Source organism: Engraulis encrasicolus, chromosome 21, assembly GCF_034702125.1.
Source record: "Engraulis encrasicolus isolate BLACKSEA-1 chromosome 21, IST_EnEncr_1.0, whole genome shotgun sequence".
Classification (NCBI taxonomy): Eukaryota; Metazoa; Chordata; class Actinopteri; order Clupeiformes; family Engraulidae; genus Engraulis; species Engraulis encrasicolus.
In genome coordinates, this window is record NC_085877.1 from 13382973 (window position 1) to 13405340 (window position 22368).

Genomic DNA, 22368 nt, shown 5'->3' on the forward strand with positions numbered 1-22368 from the left:
TGTGACGTCAACGAAGTGTGAGGCCACAAGCACACAAGCTGAGGACAGGAATTTGAACAATGGATTGGACCCATAGATTTTTAGGTAAATAGTGCCATCCCCCCTGCTGTCCAACCAACTTTCCAAACAACTGTATAAGAAAACAAGCCAAGGTCATTCTTTTTTATATCATGTGGGATGTGTTTCACTCACATCCACACACTCTTCTCTAAAATAAACACAATATATTTATAGTGTGTCTTAAAAAGGTTATATTTAGTTTGATAATCGTATTGTATAGTTGTCCTAATTTAATATGATTAAATTACAAGTGTAAAACATGCAAGGGAATCTGCCTGGAATCATTTATTATTGTCTGAAAAGTCTACATCTGTGACTCAGTTGTCTTATTTACACATTCACATCACAATACAAACTTGTTACCTAAAATAAGAAAAAATAACACATCTGAACAAATGTACATTGAAAGCCATCATGAAATTATTGGGGTTTAGTGGTGAAGTCATGGGTTTTAGTTGATTGAATTACAAACGACCACAGGGGCCTCCACGCTGTAAAAATTACAAGGTCCCTTGAAAGAACCAGTTGCCAGTTCAGTTGCCATTGTGGGGGGACCCCTTAAGCTTCTCTGATGACCCTGTAGGTGCTGGAAGAACCCAAAGGTTTTTCTAAAAGGAATCCTCAGAGAACCTCGAAGGGATTCGTCAACAGTGGCAAACTGAAGAACCCCCAAAAGGCTCTTTGAGGAACGTTTTGATTGCCACTGTCCAGGAACTACAAAGGGTTCTCTCTGACACATCTTGGGGTTCTTCGTAGAACTTTAAAAGAGGTGATACACTGGGCAACTTTTCGAGCAACGCTTTTGGGCATCAATTCTATAAGATATTATTTGGGTAGTTTATCTGTCATCAGCAGAATTTGGATCAGCAGTAGACAAGTTTTCTCAATCACTTTTTTGGAAAATTAGGCGCCAATCATGTCGTTGCCCAGCAACATTGGCCAAAAAGTTGCCGCGTCTTATCACCTTTAGGTTTTTCAGAGAACTTTTGGGCTTCCTCTGGGAACCAGCTGAGGGATCTTTGACGAGCCTTCAAATTTCGCTTAGTCCTCCCATTTGTAGGTGACGGGCCCCTGCTGGGCCTGCAGCATGTCAGCTCCTGCTATCAGCCTCTTCAGCATGGAGGCGCACATGATCAGCATGTTGCCGGCCGTCTGCAGCAGATAGGACGCCATACGAAGGGTCTCCCTTCAAGAAAAGATAAACGTCCAGTTAGGTACGTCAAGTTTACGTGTACATCTGCCTATAGCACATCTCGGCATGTTGCTGCCAGCTGTCTCCAGCAGCATGGACACCATCCGTAGGGTCTCCAATGAAGAAAAGTTAGACCAGTTTGACCACCGTTTCATGACTTTTTGGTATGAGTACTGGAGTCATGGCTTTCTTTCCATCTATCCATATAATACATCTGTTTTATATTCTTACTCACCAGAGGTTTATGAAGTAGATGTAAATTCATGAAGTTTGTACAACACAGCACCAGTACATAATACAAAGCCATTCCACTGTATCTAATGAGTAGCCTACCTTATGAGGATTTTCACTTATCTTTTACTTTTATGTCTTTCTAATACTCAATAATACTATTACTAATACATCTAATACTCAAAACTGGTGTTCTTTTTGCCTAGAGATGGGAAATGTGGGTTGGTGGTAGTGAATGGGGAAGAGCTTGAGTGCGTGTGGGTGTGGGGATGTATGTGAGGTATACTGCATGTGAAGAGTTCAGATGCAAACCCCCTAATTCCATTTCTGAAGACCTGCACTTCTATATTTTTAGAGAACCCCGTTGTTGGTTTGGTTTACATTCATGTTCTTGATAATTCATATCAATAGTTATATTATTAAATAAAATTTAAAAAATACGCAATTTTGATAGCTTTGTATTAAATAAAAATGAATAGATTATTTTCTGAAAAGGCACTTAGGGGGTTTTGCATCTGAACTCTTTATGTGTTATGTCTGTACTTCGAGGACCCTCTTGAAGACGAGAGGTTCATCTCGAGGGCCTATCCTCTCATAATGAATTTGAACTTGAATTTGGTGTCATGGCATAACTCACACCTTCTTCATTTAGGCCTACTTACTTCAGAACTTTCTTGGGTCCAAGGAACTTGAAGTCGGCTCCGACTGAGTACATGCCTTGGTACGTGGCGCTCACGTTCAGGGATCCAAACAGGTCCTGAGGGTTGACGCGATAGAAGTCCAGGATGACGCGAGCAATATCCTGCCCCTTCCTCGGCTTGTTGTCTGCTGGTTTGTTGCCATTGTTGTTCCTCCCCTGGATAGTCTGAAAGTGACAGATGAGTGTGAGGGGGGCAATCTCTCAATGGTTTTGAAAATCATTGATAAGAAGATATTGATCAGAAGATATTGATAAGAATTGTGTTATTCATTACTCTGCATGTTACATCTAGGCAGGGCCGGCAATAGGCAGACAAGGCGGTCGACTAAAGCTGGGCTTACACTGTGCGACTTTTGCCCCGATTTGGCACTCGCACGACTTTTTGAGAGTCGGGCCGATTTCTTGCTCAATCGCAGGTCAATCGTGAGTCTCGCATTGTGCAGTGTACATGGGGTAACGACAAGCGATTTCGCCTCACGATCGTGCAATCGCAGGGTCGCAAGAAAATCAAAACAGTTTGAAATTCTGGTCGTTGCTCGTGCGTAAATTGCAGAGTTAAAGCAGTGCTACGACCCGATTTGACAGTTCATATGCACAAATTATAGGGTCGTGCGATTCGCTGTCGAGCGCGACCTATTCTCCACCTCAGGTGCGCATATGTTCCCTCCTCTGCAGACCGGGGAAACATGCCTGTCGCGTAGTACGGTCGAAGCTTTTCGCTGGCATCCGTCTGTCGGCTCGTGTAGTGTGAGGACGTGAGTCGTGAGTTGTGAACTTTTAAACAGTGAAATTCCATCGTGCAGTGTGAGCAGAAGCTTAAGACCCACGAATTAAAATATCGCACAGTGTATGCCCGTCTTAAAAAGGCGCCAAATGTCTTGGGGGAACCAGTAGGCCTACCACCCGAGAGTCTCACAGAATTACAATGTCAAGTGAAGTAAAGCATTAAAGTTTACATTGACAATGATTGTTCATGGGTACTCGTAGTACTGACACTATCTGGGTGCAACTTAACTTTGTTGGTTGACATTGCACCACTGTACCTTGATATATATTGTCAAACGTTTACATAAATACAGAGTTGAATAAAGCAGATGTTTGAAGTACTTTTACAAATGTAATTACAACACCAGTGGTATGATATTACAAAGTTGAAAGCGTGTAATATACCACTGGTGTTGTAATTACAGCTGAAAGAGTGCTTCTGCTTCTGCTTTATACAACTCTGCATAAATATGTCAAATATGGAACACCAGAACAACACGATGCAACTCCACCTCCATGTGTTGGTGATTACGTCTCATTTCTTCCTGCTTTTGCCTGTTGCAGGAGGCAAAATTAAGTCACAATCACTGGCCTTTCTGATCTCACCGAAGTATCGCTCAATTGGAATTGTGTTGTTTTGGTGGTTGTTTGGTGACTTGGTGTGTTGTTTGGTGGAGTTTCGTTTACTTATAGATATGGAATAGTTTGTAGAATCGTTTTTTCATTTTAACCACTAGTTTTGCAGCAACACATACAAGGTGGGGTGCCCAGGTCTGCCCAGACTCCAGGCCCATGAAGACGGTGTTGTCGGGGAGGGCTGTGAGGAACTCTTCCGAGTCCACCTCCGTGCCGTCCTCCTCACACACCAGGGACAGCAGCGACGACAGCATCAACACCTCAGCCACCTGCAACACACACCGTAATAATAGAGAGTGAACCCTATGAAGCAACAAGGAAAAGCGCTGTTTGCCAAATAAACTACCAGCAAAGAAGACCAGTGTGCGGTGATTTATCCCCCCTTTACTTGGATTACTTTGACTGTACATCACCAGCACCTGGACACTGGTTGTGCACAGGGACTCTGCTTTGAACACACCGTAGTAATGTCAATGTTCCACAAAGAACATCATGTCTGCATGGCTGGGTTAACGCACAGGCTAGATATGGCTCCAGCCTAGGGGGCCCCACCAGCCAGGGGCCCCCTGATTGGTCAGGCTCAATTGCAGATGCAGTATTGAACAATTAATCTCTTATTTAATTATCTTCTCTATGATTGGCAGACTTATTTATAGCTCAGAATTATGACACTGTTTATGAAATTTTGTCAGAATATTTTTTTCTGTGGGGGGGGCCTATCACAACCTGTAGCCTGGGGCCCCGGGCCGTCTTTATCCGGCCCTTTCTGTCTGGCCTAGTCTTGGCCTGGCCTACTCAAGAATACTTGAGTATATACGTAGTCTTGACTCAGGTCTGGGGGCAAGGAAAATAATCTTTATGTACATCAAATTGGGGATTTTACACTTTTATTATTCAGATAGGAGAGTGAGAGAGACACAAAATGAGTGGGGAAAGAAAGATGGGGAAGGATCAGGAGAAAGACCTCAGACCAGGATGGAACCTGCGTCCACAGGGTAATAGCACCACACAACAACCCACTGAACCATGCCCCTCCCACATAAACAAATAAAACTTAAAAGTTGATGGATCAGAATTCAGCATGTGATTTGCGCTCCAGGGCACAGGCCCGGACAGCCCTGTCCCAATTTAACCTCTGTGTCGAGGCGATGTGATGTAGGACTGGTACGTAGTATGTCTTGTTGAACTGAAACCTGTACTATCCAGTCAACACATTCACCTTTTCCCAATGTCAAGTGTTCTAGCCTTGGTAGTGTGTGAAGCGCCTAGTGATTGGATACTCTTTGGTAACTCCGCAGAGTATCCATTCACTAGGCGTTTCACGCACTACCAAGGCTAGAACACTTGACATTGGGAAATGGTGACAGTACACACTACCTCTCGATCCATCTCTCACCTTTTCCTTCAGCTCCTGCAGGGTTGCCGCGGTGATGCCCTTCCTGACGGCTCGGTCGTGGGAATACACCTTGAACGGCCGCTGTGGAGGGGTGTACACCATGCGGGACACGGACCTGAGGGAGGCAGAACAAAAGCGATCAGAGATGGCAACCTGGTGCCCTGGTCAATGCTAGATGCATGTGATGTGTGTTTGGTGCCACCCGTAGGCCACTCATAGCACAGCAGGCAAACACACCCAGACAGACAGGCGGACAGGCATACTGTCTGACAGGCATACTGTCTGACAGGCAGATAGGGTCATTGCAATATCTGGCCCAACCCCCTCTACATATAGTGGATGTTTTTTGTCCAAAGCAACTTTTAGTTACTGTATTTTAGGCACAGAGCAGTGGCTTCAGTCTCTGGAACAGTGTGGGGTTGGTTGCTTTACTCAAGGACACTTCAGCCGTAAATAGCATGGGATTTGAACTTAAAAACTTCTGAATCCAACTTCAGACTCCATACTGACTTCCTAACCATTAGGCCAGACCACAACTACCCTTATGGCATCAGGAATGTAGAAAAAAGAAACATGATGAAATTGCTACAGTTTATACTTTGGGAATTGGGTAATTTTAGTATATATACTGCCTGTGTGTAAAAATGGCATATATAGGGTTTTTTCTGGACAATATGGAAATACTAAAAAAAGAAAGGCAATCAACAAGTTTTTGTTTTTGTCAGTATTAGTTTTGTTTAGGTTTTTTGCTCTGTATGTTATATTGTGTTGCTGTTATCTGATTCTGTTTCATCTGATATGATATGAATTACGCAAGACTAGATTTGATGGCCACTGGAAGAGACTCATGGCCATAGAATGACTAAATGATGAAAAATAAACCGAAGTAAAAAACAATGCAGATTAAATGAAAAGACCTGAATTTAAATAGGACCTATACTATAGATGACGTCGCTACGTATAACCTAACATAACATACCTATCTCTGGTATGTAGCTTGTTTGGAATGTCATACTCATAACACATACAACTTAACATAAGAAGGTGTGCCACCACTAAAATTTGACAATGTTTTGATATTTTTTAACATGTTGAGACTTGGCCTGTTATAATTTTGCTGTTACCAGAATGACACTGACCTAGTTTAGTACTGTATAAAGACCGTGTAATGCTGTAGTGTGTAGTGCATGGTAAGGCTTTTCAATGACTATTACAGAATTCCACTGGCAGAACGAGACTACAGTCTACATAAACATACAACTGAAATAGACTTTTTCTAGTGTAAGCCAGAGGGCCAAAAACTACTAGAGTAACTGCCATTTTTCATGTAGGCTACTCACTTGAATAGTGACGACGTATCCATGTTCTTGTTGTCTGCCCTTATTTTACCTCCAGCGACTGTTCTCTGTGTCTATGTGTGTATGGTGATAGTCCTCCTCAATGTAGATTGTTTTTAAACAAGGGACTGTGAGTTGACGCTGATCACAGTATCTGTCTCAACTGTTCAACTAATTGCACTTTGGAAGGGCTGGTGTGATAACACTACTGAAGTCAGAGGGTGAAGTCCATGATGTGTCGGCTAGGCTATTGCACAGAGTATGACTGTGACATTGGAATAGTGTTACCAGGCCCACCGACGGGGGGGACAAAGGGGTATGTTGTCCCAGGCCCAGGTAGATAGGGGGCCAAGAATTGGCTCCCCATTAGCTTACATTGTATGTATTGGGTAGGGGGCCCTTTGTGATCATGACTTTGTCCTGGGCCCAGCGAACGCTGTCAGCAGCCCTGAGTGTTATCATGTCCCAGTTTTACCTGATTTTTTTTAACTGTCCCGATCTTACCTCTTTTTAATGGTCTGTCCCGAAGAAAATATGTTTTCTCTGGACACCGAATAAAGGAGAAAATGAATGAACAAGAAAAAAATTGTCAATTGGGTTGTCGACAGATGTGGCAATCCTACTGTGGAAGCTGTGGTGGAACATTTTGCACACAGGGCCCTAGGGCTAAACATTGATAGGGCCCCCCATATGGAATGCCAAGTTCACCGTAGGGCCCCCACTCACAACAACCAATATGGGAGGGCCCTAGGGACAAATTCTCTGCTCCTCAGTGGAAGGTTGTAACCCCCCCCCCCCCCCCCCCCCCCAGCGCAACAGGCAACTAGCATGTTTGCCATGGTAATATAGGCTACTGTTACAGAAGCTCAGCTAACTCCAGACTGCAGTTGAATTGTGGTTGACAAGTCAACCGTTTGCATTATGGTAACCTATAATTGGAGTTACCCAGACCAAGTTGCCACATCCCTTATAAAAAAAAACCAACCCTGCTGCAATATTTTTTATTGTGTACAGCAGCCATTCTCAAACTTCAGAACACCAAGGCCCACTTTGAAATGTGAAAAAATTCAGAGGCCCACTAAACCATATAGCCCAATATAATATAATATAATATAATATAATATAATATAATATAATATAATATAGGCATGATATAATATAATATACAATCATATATTGTTATGGTGAATAATAAGTTCTTTGCAGAAATATGTGGCCACTGCATTGCACAGTTGCTCAAAGGATTGTTGGGGTCTTGTTATAAATAATAAGTAATTTCAAATAATCTCTACGCATGTGGGTGGGAAACACACGACTAAGGAGAAAATGAGTCCTAAATACTAAATATGAAATTAGCATGGAACAAGACAGCATTCACAGCTCAGAGAACGGGAATGTTTCCCCTCACAATCTACTAAAAAACATTTCAAATATACATACATCCACACCATAAGCATGAAAATACACCATATCAGGGCAGATAGAAAATGTAATTCTGTACGCGGGTTACTCGCGCTAATTAATTCGCGGTAGAAAATTACCTCCGCGCTTGAAATGAAACATTGTTTTAAGTTTAACATAGGCCTACATCCTGCCTAAATAGGCTACACCATAACACCATAAGAACACCAAATAAGAAAGTGTGCTCATGTTTCTGGGCGCACACAAGACATTAGATAACTAAACAACAGATGATGATTATCTAAACAACATGTGGGTAAATATTTTTTTCTAGAAACTCTCGAGTTGCGGCCCACCTGGAGTACCGTGGGCCGCGGCCCATAGTTTGAGAATCACTGGTGTACAGAGTAGCCTATAGGTATAATCTCTGCCTATATCAACTTTTCTTTCTCTCCTCTTTCTCTCTCTCACAGTTTGGCAAAATAAGAGCACAGGACATAATGTGTTTTGAAATAATGCTAGGCCTAAAACGTGTTTTTTTCCCCACAAGTAGGGATGTAGCCTATCATCATCTTGCTGCTGTGAAATGTATGACATCATAAGAGTCTGCGAAAAAATTCCATGGTAGGCCTACCAACGCGGAAATCGTCGCGTTATTTTGTTTTGAACCGCGCTGTTCTGAAAAATCGTAGCTTGTGATAGACAACGGCGGCGTACGCAACCGGGGTCTACAGCTGACGAAAATAAACGCCTGTCATGGGTAAGACTTTCTACTATTCATTTCGATAGACGCTGCTCTGATTCCCTGGTAGGCCTATTTACAACACCTGCTGCTTCTGCGTCATCTGTCATCTGGTAGGTTCGTGGTACAATCGATTAGACGTTAGGTGAAGGAGCGCTTGAAGGAACCGAAGATGGAGGTGCGGAGACGTTCTCTGTTTTCCCAGGTAAGTTAATTCTGCTAATAAAGCTTCTCATTCAGGTCCCAATAAAAAGTTCCTTTTTGGTTCGAAAGACGTTTGTGAATAACCATCAGTTTAACCGTCTGTGAATTCTCAGAGGGAGTATGAGAGGACAGGAAGACAGTGGAGCATCTTGGGTCATGAGGATAATACTGCAACTCAATCTATCAAGCAGATCACAGAGTGCGAGGTAGGTAAGATGATGCACATTTTTGCAGTGTGTTACAGTAGGCTAACTCAACAGGTGTTAAAGGTAGAGTTGGCATGCCATTTTGTTGTAGTTTATGTCCAGAATTTATGCTGCCCATTAGCAAATGTTATCTTTTTCAGTAAGCTTAAATATTTACCAAAGGCAAAAACAAACAAACAGGACTGGACTGGTAATCTGGCACATTCAGGGTATTTCCCGGTGGGCTGACAGTCCTCAGCGATTCTGTTGGTTTTGTGTGTGTGTGTGTGTGTGTGTGTGTGTGTGTGTGTGTGTGTGTGTGTGTGTGTGTGTGTGTGTGTGTGTGTGTGTGTGTGTTTGAGAGAGGATATATCTTCTCCGTACGTCACTCGGAGCAAACACCGATTTCAGCACCACCCACGTGGACAGCTTCAGACACTCCGTTGAAGGTGTAAGCTCGCGTCACTCGGAGCAAACGCATATTTCAGCACCACATATGTGGACAGCTCCGGGCACACCGGTCCGTTTAGGTCTACACTCGCGAGTGGACAGCTCCCCACAATAGTATCGTGGTGTCGGAATGGCGGTATGAATAAGTGTGGAGGTGTGTCGGAATGGCGGTTGAGGGTGTGGATGCTGTAGAGAAACATAAGTCAGTGGTTGTCAACCACTTTTTGAACAAACGCCCCCTTGACCCCATCATAAGCTCACCAACGCCTCCCCTCATCCCCTTAGTATTAAAAAATAAATCTGCTAATGCACCTCAATGGCAACTAAGCACCACCCTCTCTCAGTTGTATCCTTCTCAACGCCCCCTAGGGCTCTCCAACGCCCCTGGGGGACTGTAGCGCCCCCCTTGAGAAGTCAGTGCTCTAAGTACTGACAGCCCATTAACTTTCTGTGTCCCTGTCATGAAGTGGGATGAGACGGACACGGAGAGCTACGTCTCCAATGTGCTGACGGGAGCCTTGCTGGAGCACATTACCTTTAAATGCCTCATCCTCTTCGTCATCTTTGGCAACTCCATCATCATCGCCCTCCAGACCTCCAACCCCGTCCTCACCAAGGTCAGTGTGCAAGTTCATCATTCAAAGCCGAGGTCATCCCAGTCATCCTCATTCCATAAACCTATAAAGTGCTCTGATGCTCTGAAAGTAAACAGTAACTGGGTGCTAAACCCTGAAGCGATATACAGGGCTGGAAAGGTAATCTTGCATACAGTGCCTGTTCTTGGTGGGCCGACAGTCACCAGGGGCAAATACTGTTGTTGTTGTTTATTTATTTTATTTGTATGCTTGTTGATTTGTTGTAGGCAACTCAACCTCTTTTAAGAGCTATTTTTATGGATTTATTGATTTATATTTATTTATTTATTCATCTATGTATCTATGTATCTATCTATCTATCTATCCATCTATCTATCTATCTATCTATCTATCTATCTATCGATCTACAGGGTATCTATCGATCTATCTATCAATGTGTCAATCTATCTGATTGATTGAGGTGGTATTTCATATATTGATGCTACTTTTGTAACACTTTGGTTGCAGAAATATGAAATCACATTCACTGTGTGTGAGCACATCATCCTGACTGTGTTCACCTGGGAGATCCTGGTCAAGTGGTACTACGGCTTTGGAATTTTCTGGAGGGTACTGTACATTCGCTTGTCTTCATTCTCCAGAATAATACTACTCTTCAGTAGCCTAGGGCAGTGTTTCCCCAAGCCTTTTCCGCTGTGACCTTCCTAAATAGCAAACAAATTATTAATAGCCTACAGCACATTCACATTAGTGAGTTAGAGACACTGGAAGTGTAATTGTGCTGTATGTGTATAGAGCAGTGATTCTCAAACGGTGGGCCAGGGCACACTTGTGGGCATTGGAAATATTACAAGTTGGCCTTGAAATCATTTTGAAACAATCAAAATATATGTGCGTGTGTGCGTGCGTGCGTGTGTGTGTGTGTGTGTGTGTGTGTGTGTGTGTGTGTGTGTGTGTGTGTGTGTGTGTGTGTGTGTGTGTGTGTGTGTGTGTCTGTTGACTAATTGGGTCAGATGTGGGTCCCTGACAGTTTTGAAAATTTCAAGTGGGCCCCAAGTTGGAATAGGTTGGGAAGACCTGATGTAGCGTTCACATTGTATGTGTATACTGCCCTATCATTTCAGAACGCAGTATCTTGTAAATGGTCGAAAATGAGTTTAGACCGGAAATTGGCTTTAAAATAGCTTATTTTTCTTGTGTTAAAAATTTTTGGTCCAACTTTGTCCCGTTTCAGAAAAAAACGATAAAAAACGATTATACTGCGCTTTTTTGTTTTAAGAGGTTACGTCGTACTAGCCAACAACGCAGTATATCAAGCAATATACTGCACTTCTCCATTGAAACCGTGGTTTTGGTGTAGACCAGGGGTTCCCAACCTTTTTCAACTTGGGGCCCACTCGAAATTGTCAAAAATGTTCGGGGCCCACCTCTGACACAATTAAGAATAAAACTCATTTAAATCAACAACAACACACACCAAAATATGATTATAATTTGTAGAAAATGATTTCAAGGCCCACTTGGAATACCTTCAGGGCCCACCAGTGGGCCCCGGCCCATAGGTTGGGAATCACTGGTGTAGACAGTAATACCACAACAGAACGCAGTATCTTGATTTTTGAATGTTGTTTTTTTGTTTTTTTTCTTGCGTGCATAAATTTCCACCATAAAAAAAGTATTATATGGAAGTGTCATCACCACTTAACCTCCAACACAGTTGCGTGGCCAGAAAGGAAACTTTAAAGCCTTTTTTCTCAGTTTACCGGTACGGAATTATATTGTAGGGCAGTATAGTGACAGACCCAAAATGTAATTTTAAACCTCTGTTGTGTCACTTCAGCATGGCTGGAATATTCTGGATTGCGTGGTGACTCTGGCCCTGCTAATCAGCCCAGAAATATTTCCACATGAATCAGGTCACGTCTTCAAAGTCATGAGGTAATCACAACATTTTATAAATGCATGTACTTGTTAAAAGAAAAATGTGTGCACACCTAAATCAGTTGTGTCCTTGAAATTAAATAACTGTGCATTCACTTAAATGGCTGAAAGGGGACCTGTAAATATGCTATGTTGTGCTGTATGTGTATTGCAGGGTGCTGCACGTGGTGTACTCTGTATGTTGTGCTGTATGTGTGTTGCAGGTAAAGGTGCTGCACGTGGTGTACTCTGTATGTTGTGCTGTATGTGTGTTGCAGGGTGCTGCACGTGGTGTACTCTGTATGTTGTGCTGTATGTGTGTTGCAGGGTGCTGCACGTGGTGTACTCTGTATGTTGTGCTGTATGTGTGTTGCAGGGTGCTGCACGTGGTGTACTCTGTATGTTGTGCTGTATGTGTGTTGCAGGGTGCTGCACGTGGTGTACTCTGTATGTTGTGCTGTATGTGTGTTGCAGGGTTCTGCGTGTGGTGCGCTGTGTCAGCAGCTTCGCCACTATGCACGGCGTGGCCATGATGCTGCAGGTCATATGGCAGTCCCTTCCAGACCTCACCAACATCTTCCTGCTCCTCAGCATCACCATGATGGTGCGCATTGAAAATATACTGTGTCGTCGCTGGCAGGCAGAAACCTTGTATCTCAACTTTTCATTGTTTTTTTTTACTTATTCATTTATAATTCACTATTTCCTAACAAAATAATATTTTTTCAACATTAAAGTTGGTTATTAAATAATCTATCATACTCATGTACTAATGGAGTCTGCCCAGTAGTACTGATTTAGAACAAATATAAATTGATTAAAGAAAAAACAATTGTGGAGATACAAGGTTTCTGCTGTATCGGTATCGGTGTTCTACGGCAGTGGTTCCCAACCTTTTTCTCCGGGGACCCATGTTTTTACTATTGTAAGCTTTGGTGACCCAACCACGCGAGCGCCCGCACGAGGCGCAGTCAGAAGATGCCCTTTGTTTCCTACGAAAACTAATTTTAGTTATTTTATTCCTCAATTCGTCTTTGGTCAAATATAGAATACATGTTCAATGTAGCACTTACAAATTTGCTGCTTCTATGCATGTATTAGTTAAATGCTTTGTCTTTTAGTCAACATGGGCCATATATATTTAAAATGAATCCCCTTAAAATCAAGAGGGCTCCGCGACCCCCTGTGGATCTTTGGCGACCCATAAGGTGGGTCCCGACCCATAGGTTGGGAACCACTGTTCTACGGTATATGTGGCTGTGTGTTGATGTGATGATATGACTGAACATTTTGCTTTATTATTACATTTTAGTGTAATGTGAGATGTTAGTGCTTAAGTGGGATGCTGCTGCTTCTAGTGTGTACCCTGGCAACATTAGGGCATGCATTGTCCATGTTTTTAATTTGTTTGTTTGATAGCTGCCTGCTCAGGGACTACAGCTGTAAATTGGCTTTATAGATAATGCGAGCACCTATCAAATAGACCAAAAAATACTAAACAAAACTATAGTAGAGAAATGACAAAGGTCTACAACACTGATCACTGATTAAAAAGCTCCCTGATAAAAGGGAGGAACTTGAATGAAGTTTGAAATATGTATATATATGTAGTAGGCCTACCTAAGTATGAGGTGCCCCTTTGGAAATATATCAGAAATAGGTCTAACATCATCACTACTGATACTGTCACATTTTTTGAAATAAGCCCATTTTCCATCTCTCTTTGAGTTGAATGATTTTTACCTCTCACCTGTTAATCCAGTCGCTACCTGTGTCTGGCGGTGCAGCTTGTTAGCATGTTTCATTGGAACTTCTGGAATCCGGACACTAACACTTAGCCAAATGCTGGATACCACCAGAGTTAAACATTGTGTAGGATTCCCGGCATCTTCACTATTTAAACACCATGTCTTCTGAACTTGAAAAGTGCAATGACATTAACAACAAACGAAACAATGCGATTTCCAAGAATGATTTACAGTAAACAGGGACTAGGCCTATATTCTTTAGCCGGCACCGGTGAGCAATGAAATGGAACAACGGAACTGTAGTTTCTGTATACTATATACTATATAATAAGAAGGAAAGTATACAGAAACTGCAGTGCCAAACTTTCAAGAATCAGAGTATTTATCCCCAAGGGAAAATGTAGGTTGCAGGTAGCACACACTGTGATTCTCAACCTTATTTGAAACAACCCCTGGACCTCATCATGAGCCTTGCCACCCAAATCCCATGCCATACCATGGCAGAATGCCATTTCTACCCCTTCCACTTCCACTTCACTTCGTTTGGAGTGAACTTCAAAAGCGAGCGTTAGGGGTGAAAACGAGTGGAAGTGGTAGAAATGGGACGCAGCCCAAATCTCTTACGGTAACACTTTACAATAATGGTACATGAATAATAACGGAATAATGTTGGAAGTAATGTATGATTCATGGTGAATTAACACGTAATTTATGTATGCAGTGATGTTTAATCTATCATTAGTCAATGAGGAGTCACTATTGTAGTCATGATGACTCACCATTAAGTAATTGTGGTACAACCAAGGGTAGTTAATGGTGTGAATTACAAGTGTTAATATATCATATATTAACACTGCTGATGAAAATCCTGGTATATTGATCCAATCATACATGAATCCAACCTTAATTAATGATGCGTGCGTAATGATGGAATAATGTTGTAAGTAATGTCATCAGAGATGTGGACTCGAGTCCTGTGACTCCGACTTGAGTGTGACTCGAGTCAGGGGTGTGAAGACCAATCTTTTGTGTTTTGTTTGCATCCAGTTTTTAATAACCTATCTCTGTGGTTCTCAACCTTTTTTAAGGAAACGCCCACTGGACCTCATCGTAAGCCTCCCAACGCCCACTTGACCTGATCATAAGCCTGCCAATGCCCCCCTTAGTATTCAAAAATAAAATTGACTAACCCCTTTAATGGGAACTAAACCCCGCCCCCTCTCACCTGTATCCTTCTCAACGCCCCCCTATAGAGCTCTCCAACGCTCCCTAGGGGGCTGTACCGCCCCTGTTGAGAAACGCTAGCCTATCTAAATAAATTTAGACCTGCATGGATAGAGCAATATTGTGTTTTCAAAGGGCACACTTCTTTAGAATAGGCTAGGGGGTTTTAAGACTCATTGTGAAGCTACTATGGTACCAATGCCATTTTTTGTATGTATAGGCCTTTCTGGGTAATTTCATGCATATCAATGTGTGAGTCGGTGTAGTAGGCCTATTTTCAGGCCAGAAATAAGGTCTTGAAAAAAATCTAGCCCCCTGACCACTTTCACCTAGGCATCCCTGGCTTAGTCTATTTTTTCCTCAGTGAAATTAAAATGGTTTTACAACCAGGGCTAGTTATGACCGGTCTTCTGCAGTTGACCCAGCACCTGCATATACACAGGCGAGCCTGTAGCCTCAGGGGCCAGGAGGTGTAGCGATAGTGGGACCGAGAGAGTAGGCCTAGAGAGGTTGCTTCTAGGCTACAGCCTGCAGGTGATGAAAGTTGCATGCCCCCCTCCCAGCTTCGAATGCCACAGAACCATCATGGCCACGCTTCCTGACACAATGCCGTCACATAGCCTCCATGGAGTTGCCATAAGGTCTGATTGAGATATGACTGGATCCATATGGCAGAATCATTATCCACAGTGGTGATGCTGATATTACTTACAACATTATTCCATTATTACTCATACATCATTAATTAAGGTCGGATTCATGTATGATTGGATCGATATATCAGGATTTTCTTCAGTAGTGTTAATATATGATATATTAACACTTGTAGTTCACACCATTAATTACCCTTGGTTGTACCACAATTACTTAATGGTGAGTCATCATGACTACAATAGTGACTCCTCATTGACTAATGATAGATTAAACATCACTGCATACATAAATTACGTGTTAATTCACCATGAATCACACATTACTTCCAACATTATTCCATTACAATTAATGTACCATTATTGTAAAGTGTTACCTCTCTTACATTGTCTTGCTCATCGGCTGTTTTGTAGATCTTTGCTGTCTTCGGAGTCACCCTCTTCAGCACATCAGTGCCGTCTGCATTTGGGGACCTGACGGCCGCCCTCTTCTCACTCTTCATCTGCATCACCCAGGACGGCTGGATGGATATTTACGTTAAGTTTAGCGAGTGAGTAAATGAGCACAGTAACATGCACGGAGAGATCTGGTTTCAAATTGAATATAGTCAGCATTCAGTTAAAAACAGGTTCCGGAATATTCCGTTCACAGCAGCGTAAACTGTAAACTGAATGTTCTCGGAGCACAGCCACATTCAGAATGAATAATACGTTTACATGACTCTTGTGCCACCATTCCATTTAAAATTGGAATATTCCTCGCATGTACTGCATTCAGTGAGTGAGTGAGTGAGAGAGAGAGAGAGAGAGAGAGAGAGAGAGAGAGAGTGTGTGTGTGTGTGTGTGTGTGTGTGTGTGTGTGTGTGTGTGTGTGTGTGTGTGTGTGTGTGTGTGTGTGTGTGTGTGTGTGTGTGAGAGAGACAGTAAGACTGAGAACAAACAGAACAAGTAAAATACAATGAATTGCTGGTGATAAGTAAGAGTAAGTGTTATTTGTGATGAAGAGTAATTTTTCACATACATCCCTAAAGCCCTGTAGGCTACAACATGTAGTGAAATAACTGCTCTGGGTAACTCTATAACATATGCATAGAGACTTCGCTAACATGAATTACTTACAGTGTAGTATTATGAAGGTAGTATGGTTGTATTTTTATATAGATGATGTTTTTCAGGGGTTCGAGCTCACTGCTCTACGGTGGTTCACTGTACTTCTTCATTTTCCTGACCATTGGTGCTTTCGTATTTGGCAACCTGTTCGGCGCCGTGGTAACCACAAACCTAGAGATGTCCATGGCCGACGAGAATGAAAGCACCCTTTCTATGGTGAGAGTTTCAGAGCAACATTTCAGAAAGAGACTTTTTGGCCTTTTTTTAAACCCCTTTAGACACTAGAACCTTCTACAGCTCTCTTAGAACATTTGTGTTAAAAGTCCTGCTTTTTTGTGTGTAACATAAGCAAGAACTCAAAAGTGTACCCAAATTTGAATCATAGAGTACACATGTCTGTGATGGGTGACCTCAAAGGGTTCGTGTTTAATTCTCTCGGTGCAAGCTTTGCTGCCACGGCATCCCCTGTCAGACTGGCTAAGTTGTGATGGTGGTGAGCACAAATTCCCCCTTGGGGACAATGGAGTCTCTATCTATCTCGTATCTACAAACTCTGTCTGTCTGTCTGTCTGTCTGTCTGTCTGTCTGTCTGTCTGTCTATCTATCTATCTATCTATCTATCTATCTATCTATCTATCTATCTATCTATCTATCTATCTATCTATCTATCTATCTATCTATCTATCTATCTATCTATCTATCTATCTGTCAATCTATCTATCTATCTATCTATCTATCTATCTATCTATCTATCTATCTATCTATCTATCTATCTATCTATCTGTCTGTCTGTCTGTCTGTCTGTCTGTCTGTCTGTCTGTCTGTCTATCTATCTATCTATCTATAGATGATCAATGAGAATGCCCTGCCGGAGAACCGCATGACCCATGTGGAGGAGGTGCTGGCTCGCACCAGCATGAGCACGAGGCAGAAGCCCTGGAAAGGCACCTGGCTGGAGAGCCTGCGCATGGAGAACTTTGAGGAGCTGGTGCTGGTCCTGGACCAGATGCAGAGGAACATGAAGGAGTACAAGAGCATACGTCGGCAGCTGGAGAGGTACATAGCAGGCTTGCACGAAATTCTGAATTGAAATTCAAAGTAATGCCATAATACGAACACTAGGTGGTGGTCAGTGGTGTAGTCTACTTTTTTATGGTGGGTATACTGTATATATTTGTGCTATTCAAAACAATGAATCAATCAATTTTAAGTGGGTATACTGAAATCCCTGAAATTTAGAAGTGGGTATACTCCGTATACCCGCGTTCTACGTAGACTGGTGGTGGTGGAAGCAGCCCACCAACAGGTGCCAGGAATAGAAACATACTGATAAATATACAGCACCATCTAGTGTTCCCATTTTGTCATTACCTTGAATTTCTTTGAATTTACAGTTTTTCTCGATTGGTTTGGCTAATTTCTCGAAACTGAGATGACATTCTCAAAACAACACGGACAAATCTCCAAACCAACTTACAATTTCCCACAACAGAATGGCATTTTTCATTGCTTTCATCAAATTTCAAATGCTTTGTACATGTCTCAAATGTTTAGTACATCTCGGCAGATGGCTATATACAAGTACCCTACAGTTGACACATTGAGCATACATTTAGCACATTTTCCAAATGAATTGACCTGTCTTATCTAAACGAATTAGACAATTCTCAGTCTAATGGTTGCCCTCTCCAAAACATGTCATCATGATTTCATTGTGTGAGTCATCATATGCAAAGTAGTCTACACAATTGTCAAAACCGTCAAGGACATAATATTTTAAGAATTTCTTTGCTGTAAACAGTAAATTCATGACAGTGTTCAACAGGCCAGATGGTATTGTAACTTTACTAGTTTGTAGAAAATAATTTTACAACCGTGTATACTACAGTTTCCTCTGTTATTTGGCTAATTTCTTGACATTTTTTCAAACGGCATTCTATGGAAGGAATTTAGTCTCGACACACGGGTAAACAGTTTTTGGAGTCATATGAGCAAGTGATGAGGATCCATGAGGTTATGCTGAACCATCCAGTTTATTTTGACAGAATGACTAAATGAATGCAAATGAGCCAAACCAATTGAGAAGGATATATGCCATTTTTATGGTACTGACTATTTATGTGGGAGAAGGTTTAGTGCTGATGCAAGAATGAGCTGTTTTGGGAGGTATATGACATTTTGCTAGTTATCTGAACTGTTGTGCAGAAGTGTAAGAATGTTTAGCCAAATGACCCAAAATTTATAGAAATGTCATCTCGGTTTCAAGAAATTAGCCAAACCAATCGAGAAAAACTGTAATCTACACCACCCATTGAGAGTACATAGAACACCACCACCTGATGTTCATATTATGGCATTACTGTGAGATTCAATACATTACTGTGAATTTCAATTTGGAATTTCGTACAAGTCTGGTACGTAGGTCCTCAATGATGTCGCAGGTTTTATATAGAATAGTAGAGTTTGTCATTTTGTTATTGTTTATTTCCAGAATGTACACGTACACACATGCTGCCCATTCACAAATCTTATCGCTCAAATGTCACCTGAGGAGTAAGACGCTGTAAAAGACATAGGCTGAAAGGTCTGTCTGTATGTCATGCTCACTCACTAAATAAAAAAGCAAGAATTGTCTATCATTTTAGATTTTCACATATATGCAGTATTTCTAAGTATTACTCACAGTATGAATGTGCATATAATTTTCCTCTTTGTGTGTTCAGTAGCCTTCTTAGATTTATTATTATTATTAGAATTATTAGCATAGCATTCACATCAAGTCACAAGTAATCACTGGACAGAATTAAATAGCCGTTTTGCACTCTGGTGAATTTTACATTCATTTTGTTTGTTCAAGTGCTTTACAAGGACATTTGATGATGTTTTATTTGGTACCACAGACTTCCATTGCTAGACTTACTATTATGTTAAACTAGGCAATGCAATCACATAGAGAAAATATCCTATGTAGCCTATTCTCACATTTTACCAGGGCTTACTGCATATGAGCAATTTCCCGAAATGAGGTGGACAGTTCCTTTAAAGGTTCTCTGCGATGGTGGCCAGAGTAGCTATGCTACTCATTGGTGCTGCATGTTGCCAAATTTGATCTTCTCATGATATTTACTATAGGCCCATATTAAAGTAATATTTACTAGCATGGCCAAAATACAGTAAGTTTTGCTTGTACCAATGTCTATTTGTGGAAATTCAAAATGTATGTATGAATGTATGTATGTATGAAAAGTCCAATTTTCCCAGTCATACAGTAATGGATACTGAGAATATGATGGCAGACAGTAGTAATTAATCATGGAAAAGGTAACATTTGGTAATGGGCAGCATGCATTCTGGAAATAAACTGCTAAAAATATTACACAGTGCACCTTTAAGAGTTATGTTACAGTAATACTGTTTTTTTTTTTTTTTTTACTGAGTGCAGCATCGTGGATGAGGTTCACAGCTTGCCCTTCAACCTGGAGCAGGACAACGACGTGATCATGAGGGACAAGAACGCCACGTCCCTCAAGCAGTCCCTCCTGTCAGACAAGATCGCCACCGGGCGTCAAGGAGACATGCTCTCCACCCTCATGACACTGGAGAAGGTGAGAGAGAGAGAGAGAGAGAGAGAGAGAGAGAACTTGCATGCTCTTCATTTAGAAAACCTTTATTACTTAACCATGTTCGCGGATTAACCCCCTAGGGTTTGATGTACCTGACTGAGCAAAGTGATGTGATGTAATGTAATGTAATGAAATATGTAATTTGATGGACTGTCATGACATGTGATACCATCAGGGCTTGACATAAACTTTTTCGCTGCCGGCCACTGTGGCTAGTGGTTTTCCCGAGTCACTAGCCATCCAGCTATTCTACTAGCCACAATTTTTTTTTTAACCATGAGGCTGTGCATCTAACCTAAGAGGATGAGGTGATTAAAGCAAGAAGATGAGTGCATGGGTTTCTACATGGAAATAAAACAAGCAAATAGAAACTGAGCTTTTTCTTGAACTTAAATACAAGCAATTGATACACAAGGGGCAAAGTGCAGAATATACGCTATTCTGATATGTCATACCATAAGTTACCCGCCAAATCGGCTAGTGACACTGAAATTGTTACCAGCCACAGCCAAGTTTTACCAGCATTTGGCCGGTTGGCAGGTGCCAGTGTCAAGCCCTGGATACCATGTGATGAAATGTTATGTGATGTCATGTGATGTAATGTATGTGAATTTGTGTGTGTGATGTTTGATCGGCAGGCGCACGTCATCGATTCGTTGCAGGACTCGCCGTCCGCCTTCCAGAAGGGCTTGCGGCACACGGCCCTCCGCCGGGCCTCCGCCGGCCCTTCAGCCCCTCCACCAGAGGGCGTCCATTCCTCCTCTTCTTCAGATAAGGCTCACCAGGAAGTGTAGAGACAGGCCCCCATACCACCGACCGACCACCACACATAGAGGGCACCCATGCAAGATATTCCACTTCGAAAATAAATAAATAAATTATATATATATAGGTATATATACACACAGTATGAAATGCAGTGTTCATTTAACATTCAGAGAGTTGGTTTAACACCCTCTAGATTGTGTTTTGTCCCAGAGATCTCTCTCATTGTTAAACACAGCATTTTTTATTGTGTACCAAAGCTACTCATATATTCTCATATATACTCATCATCATATATATAATATATACTCATCATATTAGGGAACCAAACGCATTTCTGATGATGGTACATGTGGTAGAACTGCAGAGTGCATGCGCACATTAAAATATTGTTATTTAGATCTGATTATAGTACTTTGTACTTACACGTGTACATTGTTGATTGGACAGATAACTTCCATATGCAGGGTACACAATAAAAAATATTATTATTTATGGTTCTCTGGTTGTAAGACTCCACTCTTTATGATGTCCTTTTAGTGGTGTTCAATTGGTTGCGAGCTTAGAGAAAACAAGTGAAATCAAGGTTGATCATTAAAAGGCCTAAGTTATTTTTTGTGTAATGATGACTTGATTTCTTTAAACTTGTATCTCTTTGCATTCCATTCCATTCTAGGCCTATTCCATTATTTCACTGAAAGAGAAGCAAGAATGTTGAAGGGACATAAATTAATAAACAAGCAAATGTTAATGGAAAAAGCTTTGATGCTTCAATTCCCATTCCTGATGTAGTTCACGAGGTGGCAGGTTTGCGTCCCGTCATAGTGGTGCCGTGACCCTGGATGGAAGTGAGGTTTAGGGGGGAGAGAGTGTAACGGAGGCCAACTAGCAATTAGTAAACCTCCCTCCCAAAGCCTCAATGCAGTGTGGTAGCATTGAGCTATCGGACCGGCCCTTAAGCTCAGCGGTCTCCTACTGTGCCTCCCATTCCCGAACCGATGTAATTACGAGGTGGCAGGTTCACGTCCCCGAGAGGGATGAACCATGTGATAACACCTCCGTCACACAGACATAGGATGCTGAACGAGGCCTACCATGAAGCGCCATAGACTAGAGACATGTCGCACAATTTTTTCTTCACAAAACCTGCCTTTTTTTCTAAGATGGCTTTTTCCTTCTGTTCCCTACATTTCTGTTTTTTTTTGTTTTTTTTTGTTTTTTTTGTTATTGCTAATGAATGGAATTCATAGGCCCTACTGGTACAAAACATCTTCTTTTCTCAGGGATTAATACATGCCATTGATCTCATTTACCTTTTTTTGGATAATGGTACCAAATAGGATTTTGTGAGTTTGTGAATGGTAGGCCTATCCTATGAATGTGGTCGTAATGGTAAAGCTTTTATTTAGAAATGTTTGAAATACCGGAAACTC

The 22368-nt window shown here is 41.8% G+C and overlaps 2 protein-coding genes across 2 annotated transcripts; one reads left to right on the forward strand and one right to left on the reverse strand.

Moving 5' to 3' along the window:
* Window positions 1-330: 330 nt before the first annotated feature.
* Window positions 331-6504, reverse strand: cideb (cell death inducing DFFA like effector b). Its single transcript, XM_063186238.1, has 5 exons — window positions 6321-6504; window positions 4981-5095; window positions 3704-3853; window positions 2146-2348; window positions 331-1246 (listed from the first exon to the last, which is right to left on the reverse strand). The coding sequence occupies exons 1-5, from the start codon at window positions 6341-6343 to the stop codon at window positions 1102-1104; spliced, it is 636 nt and encodes a 211-aa protein (XP_063042308.1). The 5' UTR covers window positions 6344-6504; the 3' UTR covers window positions 331-1101.
* A 1859-nt stretch (window positions 6505-8363) lies between these two features.
* Window positions 8364-21073, forward strand: LOC134437549 (cation channel sperm-associated protein 4-like). Its single transcript, XM_063187035.1, has 12 exons — window positions 8364-8478; window positions 8578-8665; window positions 8778-8870; window positions 9767-9916; window positions 10403-10504; window positions 11736-11833; window positions 12290-12419; window positions 15852-15988; window positions 16613-16763; window positions 17395-17603; window positions 19990-20152; window positions 20809-21073. The coding sequence occupies exons 2-12, from the start codon at window positions 8633-8635 to the stop codon at window positions 20962-20964; spliced, it is 1422 nt and encodes a 473-aa protein (XP_063043105.1). The 5' UTR covers window positions 8364-8478; window positions 8578-8632; the 3' UTR covers window positions 20965-21073.
* Window positions 21074-22368: the final 1295 nt, after the last annotated feature.